The 22,367-nt window shown below is 31.5% G+C and overlaps 3 protein-coding genes and 2 long non-coding RNA genes across 8 annotated transcripts in view; 2 read left to right on the top strand and 3 right to left on the bottom strand.

Moving 5' to 3' along the window:
* Window positions 1-3,277, bottom strand: part of LOC120358945 — a 56,079-nt gene extending 52,802 nt beyond the window's left edge. The window contains exon 1 of the long non-coding RNA XR_005575826.1: window positions 3,011-3,277. This is a non-coding gene — a long non-coding RNA (uncharacterized LOC120358945). The remainder of the gene's footprint in view (window positions 1-3,010) is intronic.
* Window positions 1-9,560, top strand: part of LOC120358944 — a 161,194-nt gene extending 151,634 nt beyond the window's left edge. The window contains exons 2-3 of the long non-coding RNA XR_005575825.1: window positions 8,581-8,749; window positions 9,062-9,560. This is a non-coding gene — a long non-coding RNA (uncharacterized LOC120358944). The remainder of the gene's footprint in view (window positions 1-8,580; window positions 8,750-9,061) is intronic.
* A 553-nt stretch (window positions 9,561-10,113) lies between these two features.
* Window positions 10,114-11,194, bottom strand: LOC105194629 (histone deacetylase complex subunit SAP18). Its single transcript, XM_011159638.2, has 4 exons — window positions 10,960-11,194; window positions 10,777-10,883; window positions 10,444-10,638; window positions 10,114-10,359 (listed from the first exon to the last, which is right to left on the bottom strand). The coding sequence occupies exons 1-4, from the start codon at window positions 11,029-11,031 to the stop codon at window positions 10,266-10,268; spliced, it is 468 nt and encodes a 155-aa protein (XP_011157940.1). The 5' UTR covers window positions 11,032-11,194; the 3' UTR covers window positions 10,114-10,265.
* A 951-nt stretch (window positions 11,195-12,145) lies between these two features.
* Window positions 12,146-20,864, top strand: LOC105194630 (dual serine/threonine and tyrosine protein kinase). Of its 4 annotated transcripts, none has more exons than XM_039454848.1 (5): window positions 14,510-14,689; window positions 15,378-15,551; window positions 15,631-18,063; window positions 18,830-19,168; window positions 19,985-20,864. In XM_039454848.1, exons 2-5 carry the CDS (start codon window positions 15,428-15,430, stop codon window positions 20,014-20,016), a joined length of 2,928 nt encoding a protein of 975 aa, XP_039310782.1. In that variant the 5' UTR covers window positions 14,510-14,689; window positions 15,378-15,427; the 3' UTR covers window positions 20,017-20,864. The 4 variants fall into 4 exon arrangements, with proteins under 4 accessions (XP_039310781.1, XP_039310782.1, XP_011157945.1 ...); XM_011159643.3 differs by having other exon boundaries at window positions 14,511-14,689; window positions 18,830-18,973; XM_039454847.1 differs by lacking the exons at window positions 14,510-14,689; window positions 19,985-20,864 and adding an exon at window positions 12,146-12,635 and having other exon boundaries at window positions 18,830-19,209.
* A 568-nt stretch (window positions 20,865-21,432) lies between these two features.
* Window positions 21,433-22,234, bottom strand: LOC105194628 (COMM domain-containing protein 7). Its single transcript, XM_011159637.3, has 2 exons — window positions 22,050-22,234; window positions 21,433-21,633 (listed from the first exon to the last, which is right to left on the bottom strand). The coding sequence occupies exons 1-2, from the start codon at window positions 22,195-22,197 to the stop codon at window positions 21,458-21,460; spliced, it is 324 nt and encodes a 107-aa protein (XP_011157939.1). The 5' UTR covers window positions 22,198-22,234; the 3' UTR covers window positions 21,433-21,457.
* Between the last annotated feature and the right edge of the window lie 133 nt (window positions 22,235-22,367).

The raw sequence follows: 22,367 nt of genomic DNA, 5'->3' as shown, positions 1-22,367 counted from the left end.
TTGTTCAAAACTATTATTATACAAAATATAATTAAATTAAATGTTTTAAATAGAATAAAACAACAAATTTTTTTAAATGTTAGATACAAGATATCTAATTTACATAAACATTGTAGATATTGTACCTATTATTAAATATTAATCTCGGCTCTTTTTTGTATACGAAATATAAGTCGCGAAAAAGACGGTCCAAAAGATAAAAATTTCTTCGGTCAGAAGCGATAATTCCATTAAGTCAAGGAAAAACGCTAAAAATGAAACCAATAAAAGTCGATAGAAGTTGCAACTGGTTTCCACTTTTAGTAATTAATATAATCTCGGAAAAAATTTAACTAATAAAATAGTATTGTCAGGAATGTTTCTGTACGTTATGACAGTGATCCTCGGGACAGTTACAATATTATTTTATTTATCAGTTAAATTTTTTCTAAAATTATTTCAATTACTTAAAAATACCTAGAAAACCAGTTATCATTTCTAACAATTTTTATTGGTTTTATTTTTTAACGTAATGCTTTGACTTAACGGAATCCTTCGACCGAAGAATGTTATCAGAAATTTTTATCTTTTGGGCCGTTTTGACGATTTTTGAAAACATAACGGGATAAAATTAAATGTTGTCACATGTTTGCAGCTCAAATTATTAAGCGAGTTAAAATAGTTTTTGTATTGCTAGAATTGTTCATGTTAAACTGAAAAAGACTAAATATTATCGAAACTTGTGTAATTCTTTATAGGAGAATAAATCCTTAGTATTTATGTAATTTACATGATCTATTAATTTGCTTGTAAATTAATTGTTCTTTTCTTTATATTTTACTATGAAAAAAAACAAGCATTTACAGAATTATTTTTAAAATAAAATATTAATTAAATTGTGTTCAACATATAAATTTAATTTTAACTGATAGTAAAAATCGCGGAAAGAACAATTTTATTGCAGCATCTAAAAATTTAGCTAGCTATAGATCAAAAAATAATTTTATGTTGAGTGATCAAAATAATTGTAGGACGTCCAAGCATGATTATATTGCTATAAACCGTTTTGACGTTCCAACAACCAAGTTAAACATCTGATACAATTTTTTTAATGGTTCAACATAATTATTTTCAGATCCGTATTTCAGCAAAATTGTTCTTTCCATGTATATTTTTAATGTTTTTTTGTTCTGATAACATAATATATCGCATTGCTGTAGTATTACATGAAAACGAAATCTCTTGGGCAAAGAATATGCTGCTTGTCAGCTACAGCTGCTTAATCTAACATATATCAACCCCTACGCTGTGTTTTTTCTGATTTTTTGTTGGTAGGCAACGCCCACAAATAAGATTTAAACACATCATCATCGGTTTTTACATCCTTCTCATCTACTTGTTCAACATGTTAGTAAGAAAATTGTCAATATCAGAATGCTAGTGTATATGTCACAACGATTTTGATAATCTTACCACAGTAGATTTAATTATCTCTTTAACTAAATAAAGAAATTTTTAGCAGAAAAATTGTGTTTTATGAATGTATATATTCCAAAATAACTTTTAATTTAAACAATACATTTAATATTTTATTAAAGGTAACAAAACAAATGTGTTTCTGAAATTACTCTTTTAGCACAATAATAAAATTGTAATAATTCTAATATGTTCTTACACTTTTCATACAATGAAAAATAAAAATTTTGCATTATACGCAATGTCTCTAAGTAATAAAACTAAGTAAATATATGTATATATATATATATATATATATATATATATTAGAGTATAATATTGTTGAGTAATTATAATTTAATTCACAAACTACTTGGAGGTATTGTATATAATGCCAAATTTTTATTTTTTATTATAAGGAAAATATAAGAGCATATTAGAATTATTACAATGATATTTTTAATTTTCAAGAGACCTTTATAAAATAAGTTTCATTAATCTCAAATGGCAATTTAGAAATACAAAAATTTTAATTTATCGAAAACATTTACTAAATCTTGTTTCTATGTAAATTAAATTTATCTTGATGATCTCAGAACATATATTAATATATAATTACCTACAATTAATTTACGAACTTATTTTTTTAGTTTATTTACTGATGGCAATTGCAGGAAACTTTTGAGATTATATGTATAAAATTGCACAATAGAATTCTCGTTTACCAGCTGTTGTATGGATCGAAAAACGTGCTATCGACGTCGAGAAAGTAGAATACTGTGCAATATCAATATCCGAATACAGACAATCAAATAATAATCTTATGTAATTTTAATGACTAACAAATAATTAAGGAGTTTTAAGTTTAAGATAAATTACTGGGTATATATTTATTTCCATACTCTGCGAAAATATGAACGTAAAAATTTGCAAAAAAAGTGAAAAATCTGCTAAAATAATATACTTAGGTTAACGAAGAAGCAAACACGATTATTTTACACATCACGTTGATTTGCATTAAGACGACTGTTCGCTTAGACCACATTCAGCAATTTCGACATCGTATCTATTCACAATTTGCAATCTGTTCACTTGAAAATCGCGGAAAGTACGGAGCGACTAGCGGTGGATCAAATATAAACATAGCACGACAAGAAGAGTCGTGAGTGCGTTTACAAAAAACGCGCCATTACACATGCGTTATTGCTAATAGCAGCCAATGATCTACCTATTGATTGTCTCGCCTGCATCTCATCACATTTTGAACTCTTATGCTTGTGTACGCGTATCAAGTAATTATCAGTAATCGATAACATTTTAAATTATTGTTAAAGAAATTTTTCTGGATATATTTACATTACAAAATCTTTTGAGATTAAAAATGCATATCAAAATGTGAAGGTGTTATATTAAATGTTCTGAATAGTATTTCATATATTTCGGTTGCACTTTTAAAAGATTCAAGTAGTATAAAATTTTATTTGAATTTTTTTCTTTAAGTATTCTTTCTTTTTATTAAAATGCAATAAAAAGAAAACAGACTATTAATTTTAAATAAAAAGTTATATATATTTACCCCAAGGTTGCTCCGCTGAGGTCCGATGCCTGTACCAGGCTTCCTCTTTCTCTCAGATCTTAGTGCCTTCCTCGCGTCTTCTCGTCGCGTTGCACTCGCGGAACACTCGCGTTAAATACACTAAAATTACGCCCGTGAACTGATTAAGTTCAATTACTTTAAACGGCACTCCCGGAACAAACGCGCGACGCGACGAACCGGCTGCGGTTCGTTTATTTTCATTTAAATCGTCAACGAGTGTACATAAACTTTACACATGGAGAGAATAAATTTGCTAAAGCAAATATAAAGTTATTTAAAGTTATGTATTTAAAAATGGTTTTATGAAATCAAAATAATTATTATTAAAACATAATACTTTGTACATTATATAAAAAGTAACATATCTGCTGATATAAAAATAATCATTTATTTTATTTCTTTTTTCTAGATAACAATAATTTTTATCATAATATATTTCTTTGATGATTATCTTAAAATATACTCATTATCAAATTTTAGGAAAACTCTTTACCATCTACAGAAAAAGATATTTACATTCTTTAAATAAAATTATTATATAAAACTTTCTCAAAAGTAAGTAAAACTAATAAACTATAAATTTTGTTTTAACTAGCTTTGCTTGAGGAATTAAATTACTTGAATTCAGAATATATTGAGCATAAATATGCTAAGTTATTAAATAATCTTATTACAAACATACTTAATATCTCAAAAACTCTCTACTCCGTTCTTTCTATCAATATTACTGTTTCTATAATATAATCTATAAAATTTATTATAATGAATTTAATTTGCCTGCTTAAAAACGGACAAATAAGAAATAATGAAGGAATTATCAAATTATAAAATCTAATAAATGTTTTGATTAAAAGATATCAAGATTTATTATAAATCAATTAAATATCGAAAATTCTGCTAGTTTAATTAAAACGCACTAACACGGAAAAAAATAGTAAACAACAGTAAAGTCAAATAAACAATTTATTATTTCATAAAATATAAAACCTTCATGGAAAAATTTCTAATCTTAAACAGACATAATTTTTTTACATGAAACATATTTTTTTCTTCAGAAGTAGAATCTCTTATTATATTAAGACTCTAGTTATTATAATCTAAACTTTTGATAGATTTAACTATAATTTGGTAATTTTTACAAGATTTCTGGTTCGTCCGTTTTGGAACAGACGTATTGGTCGAATTTACCAGATTTCTAAATAATGGTACAAGACCCTATTTCCAATGATGCAATTCAACTTTAACAAATTATTTTATGTTTCTGCATCTACTTTGTGGCACGAGCAAGAGACATTGTTTATTACGCGATTGGCGAAAGAACGAATTAGCAATTCGGACGCGATGGATACGGGATCGATAGTGAGCTGGTTGTGAATGCGTTCTGTCTTTTATATCACGTTTAACGCACGTCTAACGTCGACTAAGCTTTCTCAACCACGATTCATACGACACTTGTATTTGATACAAGCCATAGTCGCAGGCAGCAAGTCACTTAAAGGAGACGCACTTTCTGGGGTGCTTTTGTCAACCCGCGACGTACTCACAAATCATGGTTAATCCAGCTGATCGACCAGTTAGACGCTAAGTTCAATGAGACATGGTCTCATTGAACCGATAACGTGACGAGAAGTTAGAGTGCATATTGCATCGATCTCCGATACCGAATCGTATCCCATAATTTCAGATGTGTTTAACCGAACGCGAAAATTATTTTCTCGACGAATCACAATGTCTAGTGCATTTATCATGAAAATTTAATATGAAAGTAAAAATTATGCATAAAGATAAAAAAATTTCTGCTTAAAAAAATCATTTTGTAGCGCTGCGAGCTTCTTCTCGGGGTATCTGCAAGAGACATTGCTTATTACGCGATTAACGAAATAACGAATTAGCAATTCGGACGAGATGGATACGGGATCAATAGTGAGGTCGTTGCAAACGCGTTCTGCCTTTTGTATCACGTTTAACGCACGTCTAACGTCGACTAAGCTTTCTCAACCACGATTCATACGACACTTGTATTTGATACAAGCCATAGTCGCAGGCAGCAAGTCACTTAAAGGAGACGCACTTTCTGGGGTGCTTTTGTCAACCCGCGACGTACTCACAAATCATGGTTAATCCAGCTGATCGACCGGTTAGACGCTAAGTTCAATGAGACATGGTCTCATTGAACCGATAACGTGACGAGAAGTTAGAGTGCATATTGCATCGATCTCCGATACCGAATCGTATCCCATAATTTCAGATGTGTTTAACCGAACGCGAAAATTATTTTCTCGACGAATCACAATGTCTAGTGCATTTATCATGAAAATTTAATATGAAAGTAAAAATTATGCATAAAGATAAAAAAATTTCTGCTTAAAAAAATCATTTTGTAGCGCTGCGAGCTTCTTCTCGGAGTATCTGCAAGAGACATTGCTTATTACGCGATTAACGAAATAACGAATTAGTGATTCGGACGAGATGGATACGGGATCGATAGTGAGGTCGTTGCGAAAGCGTTCTGCCTTTTGTATCACGTTTAACGCACGTCTAACGTCGACTAAGCTTTCTCAATCACGATTCATACGACACTTGTATTTGATACAAGCCATAGTCGCAGGCAGCAAGTCACTTAAAGGAGACGCACTTTCTGGGGTGCTTTTGTCAACCCGCGACGTGCTCACAAATCGTGGTTAATCCAGCTAATCGACTGGTTAGACGCTAAGTTCAATGAGTCATGGTCTCATTGATCAGATAACGTAATGAGAAGTCAAAGTGCACATTGCATCAATCTCCAGTGCCGAACCGTACCCCATATTTGGCACATATGCCCATGCAAACGCGAAAATTATTTTCGATGAATGGCAATGTCTTGTACGCATACCACGAAAAGATAAAATAAAAATATAAATGCACTGAAAAAATAAAGTCTTATTGCATTGTAAAAATCTGAATGAGTCAATACGTCTGTTCAAAAATTGACGAATCAGAAATATTGTAGGAATTTCAAGGATTATTACAATGATTATAATAAAGTCTATCAAATGTTCTGATTATAAGATATTGAGTTCTATTATAATAATAAGAAATTCTGTTAGTTTTGCCAAAATGCACTCACACAGAAAAAAATGAACACATTTTTATTCATTAAACTATTATGATGTGTAAATCATGATAAAAATTCGGATTTGGTATTATGTTCTAAAGTAATTATTCTTTACGGAATTATTATAATGTCACGACATAATTTTAATTTATGGATTTATTTTATGTCTTTATATAATTTTTATTTAACCATTTAAAATTGTATTACTATATAATAATAATTTAAAATTATTATTATGTTTTGCTATAATTTTAATTCATAGAATTATTATTAGGTCACAACATAATTTTCATAAATAGAATTATTATTATGTTATAACATAATTTTAATTTATCTAATTAAAATTATGTGTTAACAGAATTATTTTTATAGCCACAATAAAAATTACGAATTATTATTATGTCTGAACACAATAATTCCACGAATTAAAATAATGGACGCGACATAATAAAAGTACAGAATTATTTCTATATCAATTTTAATTCATGGAATTATTATTACGTTGCGACATAATTTTAATTCGTCGAATTATTATTATGCTTTGACATAATTTTTATTCATTGAATTATTATTATGCCGTAACATAATAATAATTCACAATTTTTATTGTGTCTTGATATAATTTTAATTTGTCGAATTTCCACGTCCGCGTTCTGCAAATAAAAAGTAACTGCAATTAAGATGACGAAGCAGCTTTATCTCCCGCGTGAACAACTTCATAGCGACGCCACACTTGTGACGTAATGACTCTGCACATCCCGCTTCTAACTTCACATTTATGCATTAGTCCGCGTCTTAAGCAACAGATATACGTTGTCGTTTGTGACGATTATTATTTCGTATTATACATTAAAAGGGTATTAATATTATTAACTCAACATTCTCGCACGTTACTTGTAATTCGATAATATATGTATTTATATCATCAACAGGTAGCGCGATACAAGTACCTTCGACCAAGTAATTATCGCGAAATACGCATTTGTACGAATCACCAATACGAGTACAGAATTTGTATTACGTCATGGTTGAACTGACAATAAATATTGATGCGAGAACGAAATTGATACCGTTTACCTATTAAACAAGTCGCGATACCGTGCCGCTCGCTCCTGTTCCGATTCATGTTGCATACGTCCTGATACGTCTGGCCGGTCCGCCGCGTCCGGCCGGTCCGCTGCGTCCGCCCGGTTCACCGCGTTCTGAACATGAAACAGGAATGGAATCAAGGTGGTGCAAACGGCGTCGTTTCCCGCACGGTCAATTTCCGACCAACGCCACGCATCTCGTTATCAACTTCATATTAATGCAATATCCGCGTATCTTGCGACAAATAATATACGTTTTCCCTTATGATGTTGATATTACTATATTGTATGCCACACTTAGAGAAGCGTAAAAGATTAATATTAAAAGATAGATCCGCATGCATTATTCCATAATATGATCGTCGCGTTATCAATTAATTATTCGCGCAATACACTTTTGATAAATTAATTACTATGACAAACGCCGTTTTATGGATCGCCGATACATGAGCACCGATCTATTTCACAATATTCGTTTCGTTTACCGGTTAAAGAAGTTGCGACGCCACTCGGTTCTGTTCCGACGCTTCGGTTCTGTTCCGTCATTCCGCTGATTCCGCGTCGGCCGCTTTCTGCAATCAGACACGTTAAGATGGCGAGCCGGCTTCGGATCGTTTCCCGCGCAAATAATTTTACGCACCAAAGTCGACGCTATGCTCGCCCCGCGGCTACCCTACATATCTCTTTTTTAATTTCTATTGGAATAGGCGTATCGATAGATATCCACGCGCGTCGCTAGCAATATACGATAATTATCCTCATCGCGTTGTCAATGATACGCGCGCTGTGCGATCGAGCAATTACGAGATACGCGTTTTTATGAGTTATCGATACGCGAGCACCGAATCTATACTACGCGATGATTAGTCTGCCAGTAAATATTAATGCGAGATCAAATGTAAGTTTCGTTCACCTATTAAACTAATTGTAATGATATTTTTCCTGGAGCTGGCTCGCTCCACGTCCGTCCCGCGTTCGCTGCGCTCTCAGAAAGGTGTGAATCGAGTAAAGTTGGCGAGAAGCGCCTTCTTCTCGCGCAACTTCACGCGACAAGGGTGCCGACACACAGACGCTAACGTATCCCGCTCTTAATTTAACTTTCATACATTTTTCATATTATAATACAAATTATTATTTCATGTTTAAAATATGTCTCAGATTATTATAATTACTTTTAAATAAAAATAAAAAGATGCAAGTTGATTAAAGTACGAGTCAAATTGACGTCGATCGATTAATTCATTCCTAGCTGGGAACTATTTACGCTGTTGTGTGATGTATAATTACAGTGTGCATAGATAGAATTAATATATATTATTGAACCAAATTATATTATGTATTTTAAAATTATATGTATTTCTTTACAGGATATAAATTCTGTTGGTGCTGAGACGTGGATCGTTGTACAATACTTGAAGAAGGAAATTTGGCTGCCTATTACACTCTAAAATTTTCAAAGAAAGACAAAGACTGCTTCGATGTCACGGACACCGAACGCAGATATCTTGCTACGAGGGATATGACAACCAAATTATTGTAAGTAAAGTACATATTGAATCATTGTGCCAGTGGATAATCACTAGTAAATGTTTGTTCAAGAAAAATATTTAAATAATAAAACTGCAAAATACTGTAAAATGCAAATTAGTTGATATTTTTTTATTTATTTAGGTTTAATTTTCATACAAATTTGAATAAAATATTCTTTATTTGTAAGTAAATGTAGTTATATTTTATTGTTTTTATTTGTTTATTGATATAACTTATTTGTTTATTAATTGGCACATTGATCCAATACATACTTCACAGTTTTCTGTTGTGTTAAATTTAATATTTTTGTTTACTTAGGAAATGTATTGTGCATGATTCAGAGGAAATGGCAGCGATACTGTTATGAAAGTGTCTCGAGAACTACCATGATCTAATGAAAGACAAAAATGGAGTAAACAATTATTGAAAAAAGATTACATCTCAATCACAAGACGTAAAAAATAATCAGTCGAAGTGGAAGTATGGGTTGGAAGATGTAGAAACCACGCTAAACTTTTATAAAACTTTTGGCTTGTCAGAAACTCAATACTCTACCTTGCAAAAAAAAATCTTCTTGTGATAGGGATATAGAGAAAATAATAAATAGCTTAAAAAAGAAGGATATGTTGGAAAAAAAGAGAAAAGTTTATAGTTTCAAGCAGCTTCTAGTTCCAATTCAAATCAAGAATTTTCATTGATGTCTAAGAACAATAAGAATTTTGATAGCTACTTCGGTAACTATTTTAATACACGATTTATTTAATTTACTCATTTATTTATTTAGCGATGTTATTAAAAAAACGTAAAGAAAAACTAAAGAAACATTAAACTAAATTATACCGAAACAACTTGTAAATCATTATAAATTGGGTAATATAATATAATAAATAGTGATTAGATTTTAAAATTATTATATTTGACTTTGGCATTGATAAAAAATTTAAATATATAAAATATAGTATGAAAATACAAGTATATAAATAAAATGAAATTATTAATGGAATGCACTTTATGCACTTAATGTGTCACAGTAAATTAAAAAATAGCATTCAAATACATCTGAAAATTTTACATAATTAAAAATAAATACGCTCCAAAATTAAGAATTCCACATTAAATGAACATAATATGTATTAATAGGGAGATAATTTAAAATTGTTATCTGGCAAGGAATTTGAACAACACAAATAGCACAAATTATATCAATGAGATGCTAAAATTTAGTTTCATAATTGCACTAATTTTATAATTGCATTAACTTTATAATTAATATATCTAAAGAATGTCTTTATAGTTTGTTATGGGAAAATAAAAATAATCTCATGACTGGAAAACATTTACAACTAAAAAATGTTACTTAATGCAGCAGGTTTGTAGAAATTAAAGAAAATGATTTTTTTTATTTTAATCATTTAGAGATACAAAAGTTTGGGAAGTCTTTATGGAATTCTGTAGTGATATATGTGTATCTTTTACCTATAAGAGACATTCTTATTATTAATTAAACACTGAAGTTATTATATTAATATTGGCGTAAACCACCACGTCTAATAGCAGGTTGCATCATTCTGTTTGGTGGTGTTATTGATATATCCAAATAATCTCCTATTGTGAACCTATAATTATACAAAATATACACATATAGTCGAATGTGAATACTTATAAAAAATCTTTTTTTCTAATTGAAGTTTACTACCTACCTTGCTTGTGCGAGCGTTTTATTATCATCTGCACCTTTCTGCCCAGAACATGTAACACCAATTTCACGCATGCGATAACCAGAATTACGTAGCTCAGGAGTCACTAACGAAAAGTCGAAATACGTTCCTTTGCTGCGAGCGTCCGGGTTCACTTCCTTAACTAAGCCTGTAATTTCTCGCAAAGTTGCATCCATCCTTTGTACACACAAATAATTAAAATTAGAGTTTTTTTAGTAGTAAGAATTGATAGAAATCACAATAAGATAATATTAAATTAATAGAAATAACAACATATTATGACATTTTCTCTGTTATAAATAAAATTAAGATTACCATGTGTATATTTGCAGTTCGTTCGAAGGGACGTTTCCTCTGCTGTACTCCATTATATTATGATGACGTCCGGTATTACAAAATACTCGTAATAAAAGTGGACACGTCTGAAATACAAGCAAGTACAACATTATGTGTTTAATGATCAATAATTTTTGGAAAACATTGTCTTGTTATGTTTACCTTTTCTCTATCTACTGGTTTTTCAGGGAGCTGTTTTTCGTCGACCACCATGGATTCCAAAGCCGATGCCATTTCAGTTAGTCAGAAAACGAGACCGATAAGATAACAGAAGAGTCGCTCTATTTCAATGACAAAAAACGAGAAAACGTCAAAATCGCACGATCGCGCGTTGAGTTCAGGAAAAATGGCGAAGCCGCGCAATTTTAGAGGTTATGCTTCAAAAGGTTAAAGGCTATTTTCATGGCTGCGTTCAGCAGAAAAAAGTGGTTCAGTGAACGCACATCACTGATTGGATTATACTTTTAAATCTAATGATATAACCAATCAGAGCACTTTTTATTCAACAATGTGTTTAATTGTTTTTTTTTGCTGAACATAGTTCATAAGATCCCATCGGCCGCACGTGGATATTCGAAACGACCGATAGTGCAATGGAGATTTCCACGAAGGTCGGGGCAATAGTTTAATGTATATATGCGATGTAATGAGAACAAAATAATTTCATCAAGCAGATTTTACTGGAATCTTCCGAACAAAATAATATGCGAATTGGCTGATTCACGAACACAAAACGTTCGGTTCCAGGAAATTGCAATATATTTTTTGCATGCCATATCGTCCCATACAGCACAGAAATAAACTTGCAATTACATTGCAGAAAGATTGCAATATTGCAAATTGTATTGCAATATTATAGGTATTTTACATACTAATTATATTATATTATATATATATATATATATATATATTATAATATAGATATTACGGTGCAAGATAAGCAATCTTGCTAAAGACGGATATTTTTATCTTGCTATGACATTGCAACTTATACATTGCACAATTAATTTGCAATATTGTAATGAGATATTTCTGCAATGTTTCTGCAATCTTTCTGTGCTGTATCTGTATGGGGATTAATAAACTGATTATTACATCAGTAACTGATATTACTGCATCAGATAATTTAATATTGTATCATTATTTACTGATAGTCAGTTTCAATCAGTTTATTGAAACATTTTATCAGTTCTTTTTTCAAGGAAGTATTCCATATAGCACAGCATTGCAAAAACATTAATTGTAAAATATTGTTGCAGCGTTTCAGCAATATTGCAACAATGTCCGCTTCAGAAATATTAATTGATACGTAATGTTGCAGCAATATTTTAGCATCATATATAATATTGTATTAACGCCAGCTATTTGCAGATCGTGATTATTGCTTATCAGTCAATTTGAAGAAGTAAAAGGGAACTTAATAGAGCGGGAAGATTAACGCGGGAGACTACTGCGAGCTCTTGGCTCTTAAAAAGCGTAAAGTATGTCTTACGTCGTACGTCGTCGCATAGTATTATCTGTGCGAATGAGGGAACCTTGTTTACGTTCTTCTTTCTTGGTTCGCATATCCCTAATCGCAACGAGAGTGACACTACACGTCACATATTAACGGAACAGTGCACTATCCTTCTCATACAGAGATCTATTGACACGTCCGCGTTTAGCAATTCATATTCATAAATGAATATTTAAGCAGTGACGATCGTGGCAAGCTAAATCGGATAAGAATATTCGGTCAATCGTACGATGAAGAGGGAGAGAAAAATTCGTGCATTAATAAAGCTTCAGCACCGAGTAGTCGGATCGAGAACGGTCATCGAAAAGATAACGCGCGTATCGTAAGTCGCCAATTATACATTATATACAATGTACATGTTTATATCTGTAAGTGCCTATAAAATTCAATAAATATCTAAATTACATTCAGTCACTGAAATACGTGGAGCGTAACAGGCGAGAGAGAGCGAAGAATCATTTCCCAGATAATAAGCTGACGTTATTTAGCGTTGAAATAACATCAGCTTGCCATCTGCGTTTGCGATTATAAAGTTAATTATATCAAATCATTATGGAATATCCAGGATGATCTATCCAAAAATCGGTTTTAATACCCAAGTAGAACAGAAAAGTTAAAATAATATCAATTTAATGTGACATTGGTCAAAATGACACTTTTCATTTTTTAATCATAATTTCGTTATTAACGAAAACGATTATAACATCAAATTAACACATTTTGACTTTTATTTTTCTTTTGGCCAGCACACTTTATCCAAGAAAATATCCTGAAGAGTTCTCTTTTAAAGATTTGTGCTGTATGAGTTTTAATATATGTATATCTATCGCTGTATGTATTTTTTTTAACTGGAGTCATAAAACGCCGGCTGAGATTTCCTCTAGCCTGACAGCTGACGGCGACACGTGACTTTTTCTTCCTCCTCCGAGAGATAGTCATTCTAATTTGATAAACAACTTCTATTAATCGATTGCAATAGATACGGTACGGGATAGCAGGCACGCGCGTATAAGTCTATCAACCAAAGATGGAAGTTTACTTATAAATAATCTACATTCTTATATTTATATAATGTAAACTATGTAAACTGTATTTTACATTTTTGTTTTTAAGATTATATATTTTTATTTTATCAATACTCAAGTTAGAAACATTACAATTTCGTAACTTAATTATTTTGTGTTCACAATTGTCCAATTCATAATAATTTACATAAGGGCATTTATGCGTAAAATATAAATAATCTATCTACATTACGTGTATACAATGTAAATTATGTTACATTTTAAATTATATTTTCATTTTTATTTTAATATTATATATTTTTATTTTATCAAAATACTAATATAATTAGATATATTAACAATTTTGTAACTTAATTCATTTTTCTATATTGAGTTATGCAATTTATAATAATTTACATTGCTTCTATTGCAGACATTGTCTATATGAAACAAATTCGTGTAAATGTAATTAGCTCTTAAATCTTGTAGAATAAAAAATCTTTCGAAAAATTGCACAAGCTCAACTTTAGAGTAACGTTTCATTCTATGAGATTTAATTAAAGAAAATGTACTTATTTATGTTGTGTTTACATGAATCTTTTTCATGTAGATATTGTAGACAATATAATGATGTAAATTATAAACTGAATAAAACTCAATATAAAACAAGTAATTAAGGTTTTATTCTAAAATTCACTGCCAGTACTGAAAATTTATAGTATATGTATATATCTAACTTTGATAAGATAAAGTAAAATTTTATATTATTAAAAAAAAGAAAAAATGTAATATAATTTTCACTATTTCTAGTACAATCTGAATATTAAAATTCTATCTAAATCTGATCTATTATTTATTATTTATATGCACATGTAAAACACAATTTACATTGTATACACCCCTTATAGAAATGTATTACTGGTAGTAATAAATTTGCCAGTAATTTAAGTAATATATTACTTGTTTTAGTAATTTAAAAGTACGTAACGTAGGATTATTTATAGTTTTATACTTTACGCCCAGATTATTGGATGTAATCATGAAAATTACGGCACAACACTGGCTTAAACAATGCAGTGGGATGCACCTTATCGCGTGCAGCTCTCTTCGCCGCGTTCTCTGTCAAGAGCACGGTGCATCTCGCACGCCGATGGCGTCTGTGCGCTCGTCTTCTCGAAGCCGCGCGGCTGCGCCGCGCTTCAGTTACTCGTGCCCAGTCGACAGCATGTGTTGGCGGTGTACGTCTCATTATGCGATACGCGACGGTTTCGCGTGAGCTATCGTCCGGATTGCCTGCGCTCGTATGATCTGGCGGACCTGGCAATCATCTCCTTGCACTCGTATGGCTGTGAACGCGGGAGATCTTACACTGGTGAGCTAAACGCCCCCTGAGCTCGAGCACCGGTCTCAATCACGCGGAAAAACAATGCTCGCGACATCCCGATCACGGGACGAACAAGAGCATAGAACGATGACAAGGAAGCTGCCGAGAGGAATCCCCATTCGATAAAATGGGATTTTTTAGTCTGCCTGATATACACAATCTTATTTACGCACTATTATTGGACATGATTCAACTTGATGAACATTGTTTACATTTGCGTCTCGTAGCTCTTCATAGATATTTATATGCTATTGATGATAAATTTGCATGCACCGCTATAACCTCTTCTATTTCATTTGGAATTTGGAAATTATACTAATTTATGTGTTGATATAGCACATTTTCATAGTACTTGTCACTTTTGCAACAATGACATTACTTGATATTGTCATTTTTTAATTAACTGCAACAAAAGAGAATTTTTGAAAAATTCCTTACACTAAGTAAAGAGTTAATGATACTTTTATCCTTTATAATCAGTAGATCATTTTTTTACCAAATTAAAAATAATATTGCAAAATTAATATTACAGAATGATTTCAAACATTCAAGCTGGAATATTGTTGTTTCTTAAGTCATTGTTGCAGCATATGAACATTGTTATTTTCAAGTTTAGTACTACATAAATATATATTGCAAAGGATGACTTTTATTAACTGTTTGATAATGTTGATAGGGTATGACCATTTTGTGGAATGTATACATGACTAAAATAACGTGAGAAAAATGGTAAGCAATTTACCACAAGAATTCAAGAGGTATCAGAGGAACAGGAATCAGCTACGTCATATACTTGATGAGACACAGCGTACACTAGAAGTCATAAAACTTGAAAACTTTTTCCCTGGAGGTAATTATTCATATTTGACATTTAAAGCAATAAATCTATCATGTTACTAGCTAATCTTATATGTAATGTTTCCTTGTAGAGAATATTTTCGAAAAACTACTACCTCCATTGACCTTGGACAGAATAACACACATCCTTGATAATTTCCCTGCAATAGTCATTTTTGGGCAAGACAATAAAGCCAAAGCCTCGCTGGTTAATAATTTACTCTCTGTTGATATTCTGCCATTGTCCAACGATTCATGGAGATGGGTCAAGATTACTTATGGTCGTACGAATCATGTCAGTCTGACATTAGGTTTAGAATACGAAGTAGTAGAGACGCTACAGGCAAATGAAAAATCATGGAGCACGCTCCCTCTCGAAGATCTGGAAAAGTCGACGAATGAAGATATCAATTGCCCTACGGTGCTGGAAGTGAAGTTAGATCAAGCAATACTGAAGGAAGGTGTTCAAATATTTGTTGTCCCTAACAATGGTGTAGTAAAAATTCTTGCTAAAGGTTTATTGAAAATTTTACCTATATTTCTTTACGCTCTCGGAGAACAACCATTGACTGAAGAAAATTTGGAAGAATTGAGAGATTTGAAAGATACTTATCCATATAATCCGATTTTATTTATATCGTCATTAGCTAATGTTTCGTTGGATGGCACAGACGCGGAACTGACTGAGTCTGAGCAGCATAGTCTGCAAAATCGGATAGAAGTGCCGAGCGTATCCAAGGAGTCTAAGAGTGATGATAGTATTAATATTGACAAAATGAATTCACTCGGTCTAACATGGTTAGATCAGTTGAGCAGTTTAGGGTTCCTAGGGATGGAAGAGTCTGTAGAGGTTCATCAGTTAACGTGGCTTGTCGGCGAGCGATACGTTAATAATTCGAGCGATCTAGTGGATTCATGCAAAAAAACAGACCGCGTTTTACATTTTACGCGTGCCTGCTTGCAAAGCTATTTAATTAATGCAAGCACTTATTTGAATGAAATACACACGACCAGTTTACGTAAATTTATTTTAAGTGCGTTTGACATGGCACGAAAAATACAGATCACTCCTAGAAGGATACAATATGCCCAACAAAAGGAAAACGAACTTTATGCTAGTCTAATGAAGGTTGTTAATGAGCAGCAAGTTGAATTGACTGAGTTAATACAATGTATTATTCAGGAGATGAAAGACGATATATTAGGATCTACCGGTGATATTTTCCAGTATCAGACTGTTCCTTTCGGTAGTGAACGAACAGAGTGGACGGTCACTGTTCGCGTTGCGACATCGGAAGTTCAACGATTCGTGCTAGGTCGTTTGGGCGAGAAAGTTGCAAAGGAACTCGTAAACTCGGTCAACTGTCTCCGAGAAACTTTTATCGGTACTCTTCAACGTTGCTTAATAAGTCTCGAAAAAACTTACGAACACGACAGTAGTCTGCTAGCTAGCGATGCCTTAAAACAAATACTCTCTGCGGCGTACAACGTGGAATTGCACAATTCGTCGCCATCGTTAGTGCATTCGTTCTTGGAAAGATTAAGACAACTCTTCAAATCATTACCGCTGCCATGGACACCTACTCCGACTTTAGACGCGACTTGGAGGAGGAAGGTTACCGTTGATATCCTGAATTCCTTGTCGGCAGCGAGATTGGCAAAAACAATTTCCACACAGTTTAGAGATAAACTGAAATCATCGCATGACGCCTTCCAGACTGCCCTAAAATCTCTGGAGAACTATTATTCGGGAAAGCTAGAAAGAACCGAGGAACAAAGAGTAGCTATACGAAAGTACCATGCGCCGAAACTAGCTAAACTCGCGTTGGAGTCCACATCGATGATGGATGCGATTCGGTTTGGCATTCCTCATTACACCAAAGAGATTGGCAGAGGACAGTATGGTGTGGTGTTTGCTTGCGATGGTTGGGGTGGAGCACCGGGACCGTGCGCAGTAAAATCCGTTGTTCCACCAGATGAGAGGCATTGGAACGATCTTGCGATGGAGGTTTACTATACTAGGTCGATACCAGATCACAAAAGGATAGTGAAGCTTCGCGGATCTGTTGTCGATCAATCATATGGTGGGGGATTCGGATTGGGCACCGCAGTTCTTTTAATTACCGATCGGTTGAGTCGCGATTTGTACTGTGGGATACACGCCGGTCTCTCGTGGTTGGAACGAATACAAGTAGCGATAGACGTGCTGGAGGGAATACGCTATCTTCACTCACAAGGTCTAGTTCATCGTGACATTAAACTAAAGAATGTCTTACTTGATACGGAAAACAGAGCTAAACTAACTGATCTCGGATTTTGTATTACCGAAGCTATGATGTCGGGTAGCATCGTAGGAACACCAATCCACATGGCGCCCGAACTCTTATCTGGCCATTATGATAGCAGTGTCGATGTCTATGCTTTCGGCATCTTGTTTTGGTATATATGTGCTGGGAAGGTTCGATTACCATATGCATTTGAACAATTTCATAATAAGGAGCAGTTATGGACAAGCGTACGGAAAGGTAATACTTCATTGCATATAAAAAAAGATTGAGCCTGTATTATAAACATATATTCTTAGAAAGCAATGTGTCTGTATTATCTTTTCTGACATGTTATTCACAATCATAACAAGTGTTGCTATTAGAATTATAGCAATTAAGGTCCATTTCTATCAATATAAATTAACTCTAATCTTGTGTTATAAATATTAGAAGAAGATAAAGAGTAAGTTAAATCAAAATTAAAGTTACTTTATTGGTAGAAATGGACATAAGTCCGCATTAGTTGGAAAATTTATACCTTCATATTACAACTTTGGGTTGCAACTTGCTAAATCATTATCATCAAAATTTGTGCTGTTGGGTGTGTTGTTATTATGTTGCCATCATAATTCAAAGGACACAATGTATAACTTAAATTCTGCTATTTTACTATCAAAATGCTGGCAATATATACATTATTGCCTGTGTGTTGCTGTAGTCTATATTTGAAATTATTGAAGACAAATATATGGCAAGCCTTATAAGCAATCATGCTTTTATTTAGGCATGCTTGATTATCTGGATTTATTCGTTAAAAAAAGGATCAATTTTATATTACACAATAAACATAAAGTACATTGAAATTTCTATAATAAAAATTTCAAATTTAATTTAGCAATAACAATATATCATTGTTCTTAATTGACTTAAGCGAATTATTTACTAACTCAAATTACTATTTGTCTAATAGTCTTATTATATACTCACGTTGTAAAAAAACGTTAAGCAAACATATTCACATTAGGTCTTAGGCCTGAGAGACTGCCACAATTTGACGAGGAGTGCTGGACGTTGATGGAACAATGTTGGTCTGCAGAGCCGTCCAAACGACCATTGCTCGGTGCAATTCAACCAGTGTTGGAGTCTATTCAGGAAAAAGCAGAAAGAGGCAAGTCCTTGCAACTAGGCGCACTGAAACTACAAGAGAGCTCATCATCCGAACAAGCAAATCCCGTGTTAGCATTAGCAGATCCTAATAACCAAAGAGGTGCTGTATTTAGTCCACTTCCTCCTAGACGCAAGGCATCTAGAACTGTCAATCCTGTTGCAAGACCTTTTCACAAGACCAAATTTTTCCAAACGGGTATCTACTCTAATATGTTCGTTCAAATGCGAGAATTTTAAATGTCAAGAGACTGAATATATCGTACTATTACTCTATTAAAGATAGCTTATTGATATACTTATTGCTTGGAATGCGCTTGATACACGGCTCGTTATTCTCATTTTCACTAATTCAATGATATTCTTAATAGTATTTTATAGCACAGTATTAAAGTGACGAACTTTATGTCTGAGTTATTTCATTTTTCTTTTTAGAATATAACATTCTTTCTATTTTTTGATAATGTGATAAAATCACATAGTTGGTATATAAAGTATGTGTAACAGAAATAAAGTAATTGGGCCGAAGTCATTCCAAATAGCATATCAACAATAAATATTCAACATTTATACTTAAAATTTGTTATATAGTTTTGTTATAGAAATTGTTACAGGTTTTATACTAAATAATGTATATAAGTATATGATAATATAATGTTTTTATTACTAATTAACGATATGTTAAATCTTTTCTTTTCCTTTTTTATATGAAAACATATTTATTGCTGTAAAGTATATTTTGATTGTTAAATTACTTCTTAATATTTCTAATTGTGATGACTACATGATTTTGTTAAGCCGGGAAATATGAATGGTCAATCATGAATGTATATTGTTCAAGAATAAATAAAGTTTCTCACTTTTGTATTTGCTGTTGACACATACTCATTTTGTCTCTTATGAAACCTATTGCACCTATATTTATACGTATCTATAGATAATATGTACATTCATTATTTCGTGAGTAGAGACCTTTGTACTTGATTATAAAAGGTTTATTTTATATTGCTTTCAGATCATACAATCTTCACAACCGAGCCTGCATGAAAATTTGGGTGGATATTGATAATACAATTGTTTTAAGGGAATATAATAAATTGTACATTTTTATTATTGATAAGTATAAAGATATGAAAGATTGTACGTAGAATACGTAATTTAAAAAGCGCTATATATAGATGTGTAGTCTGTATATTTTTTTAAAAGAAAGGAGGAATAGTAATCTCATGAGGTATAAGTTATCAGTTATTCAGTTATCTGATTTCGATCCTTTGGTTAAGTTTTAATCAAATATTTATAATATAGTTATAATGATATATGTTAATAATAAGTTTATAACATATTTTCCTATAATGTTTTAAAAACGATATGAGATAATTAGTTGATTATTATTTATATATATTTCTAGCAAACGGAAATGGATTAAAAAATTAAGAATTTGGATTCAGCAATGATCACACAAACCCATTTCATAAAGTTTAAGAATTCCTTGAATCCATTTTAATCCATGAAGTGAGATTGAAATTATGGGATTTCTATTTTTTTTTAATTCAAAAAAAAATATGTGGGCTATATAATCCAACGGGATTGAAATAAGGAATTCCTACTTTTCTAATGTGAAAGAAGTTTTCGTGTTCTATTTTAATCCATGATATAGGATAGAAATGACGTAATTGCTTTCTTTTAATTCAAAATGTATTCAAATGAATTAAAATGGATTACAAATTTTCAATCCATTTCTGTTTACTGGGTTGTTATTGTCTGTAATGTGATATTGACTAACCTCATTTTTACATCATATCATAAAATGAAGAAATCTAGTGTAATTAATGAAATTGACCAACCGTTTTGTAAAAATTCTCAAAGTTCAATTACTTATTTAATTATTTATTGTATTTATTTAATTACTTGTCAAAAATTTATGAGCTTAAAATATATACAAGACTTCCCATTGAATCAAATCCATTGGAGACAGATAAAAATGGAAAAAACATAATAAAATTAGATTGCAATTTATATTTACATATATGTACATGATTATAATATTAAAAATTGGAATTATTTCATTAAAAAATTTTTTTTCTTTAAAAAAATTTGTTCCTATTTCAACATTACAGTTTTATCTATTAAAAAAATATAATATAAATATTAAAAAAAAGAATAAAGCTTCTACATACAATAAAAATTAACAAATTGAAAATATTTGTAATCTACTGACCAACCTATACATTCTAAATTTTAAATTAATCATTATCACCTATGACATTAAGATTATGATAATGACAAAGGTTATCTAAAGAATATTATTTAAAATATTATTATCTTACTAAAGATAAACTAAATTTTTATTTTTAAGATAGTAAATATTTTTATTTTAAATAATGTAGATCATAAGAAATTGTATGAAAAAATCTTTTTCAAAAAACAATTGCTTGAGTTATAAATATATCTTAACATAGACAATATTCTAAAATATGTATGTATTTATTTACAGCAGCAAATCGAGATTACATTTTGCCTTCTCCAAATCATGTAAAAATTTATAAAACTGCCCTATTGTCATCTCAGTAAATACATCCTTGACTTTACCATCATCGTCAAGACGTAACTTTAGTTGCAGAAATGACTTTGCAATGTTGTCAGAATCATTACTTGCTGCAGTCACTGAAGAGAAATAAAAAATAGCATAGTTACTTATTGATGATTAGCAGCATTATGAAAATACATCATTCATTATAAACAAGAATTTCAAACTTTGCATAACTTGTGTCACATTATACAATATTGTTCATTATCATTTACTAAAGTAGTAAATAATAATCAAATGTTAAAGATTAAAAATCAAAGTATGTACAATGAACACAATTTTTTTGTTAAATATAGTAAGTGATAATTGAAAAATAAAGTATCTTTATTTTTTATTTAACAGATTTTCTGATAAAAATCCAATAGACATTCAAATATTTGTACATCACAACATTAGACATTCAGAATTTAATGTGAGACACGAAATAACCTAAAAATATAATATGACACATTGATACTGATCTTAGTTTATGACATCTATACTATTATCTCACCTCCGAATCTCCACGACACGTCAAGGATCTTACTGATATTTTTTTCCATTTCAGAACACGTGTTACATATGATTGATATAAATTGCAGGAGACGAAGAAAAGTAAACAAAAATCCGCGTTTGAGACTGTTTGAGACCTCTCCATTCATAATCAGTCCACTGGCGCCTCTATGTATATAAAATGTGTGTATTGAACTACACTACACAATCAATATTTCCGAGGATAATTACATCGCTACATCATCGACAAGATACTGTAATGAAAACAGGGTGCATTTGTGCATGTGTGTGGGATGCATAAAATATGAATATTTTATTA

This window comes from Solenopsis invicta, chromosome 11 (genome assembly GCF_016802725.1).
Source record: "Solenopsis invicta isolate M01_SB chromosome 11, UNIL_Sinv_3.0, whole genome shotgun sequence".
NCBI classification, from domain to species: domain Eukaryota; kingdom Metazoa; phylum Arthropoda; class Insecta; order Hymenoptera; family Formicidae; genus Solenopsis; species Solenopsis invicta.
Note: the sequence above shows the minus strand (reverse complement) of the source record. Positions and strands in the feature narration are given on the sequence as shown.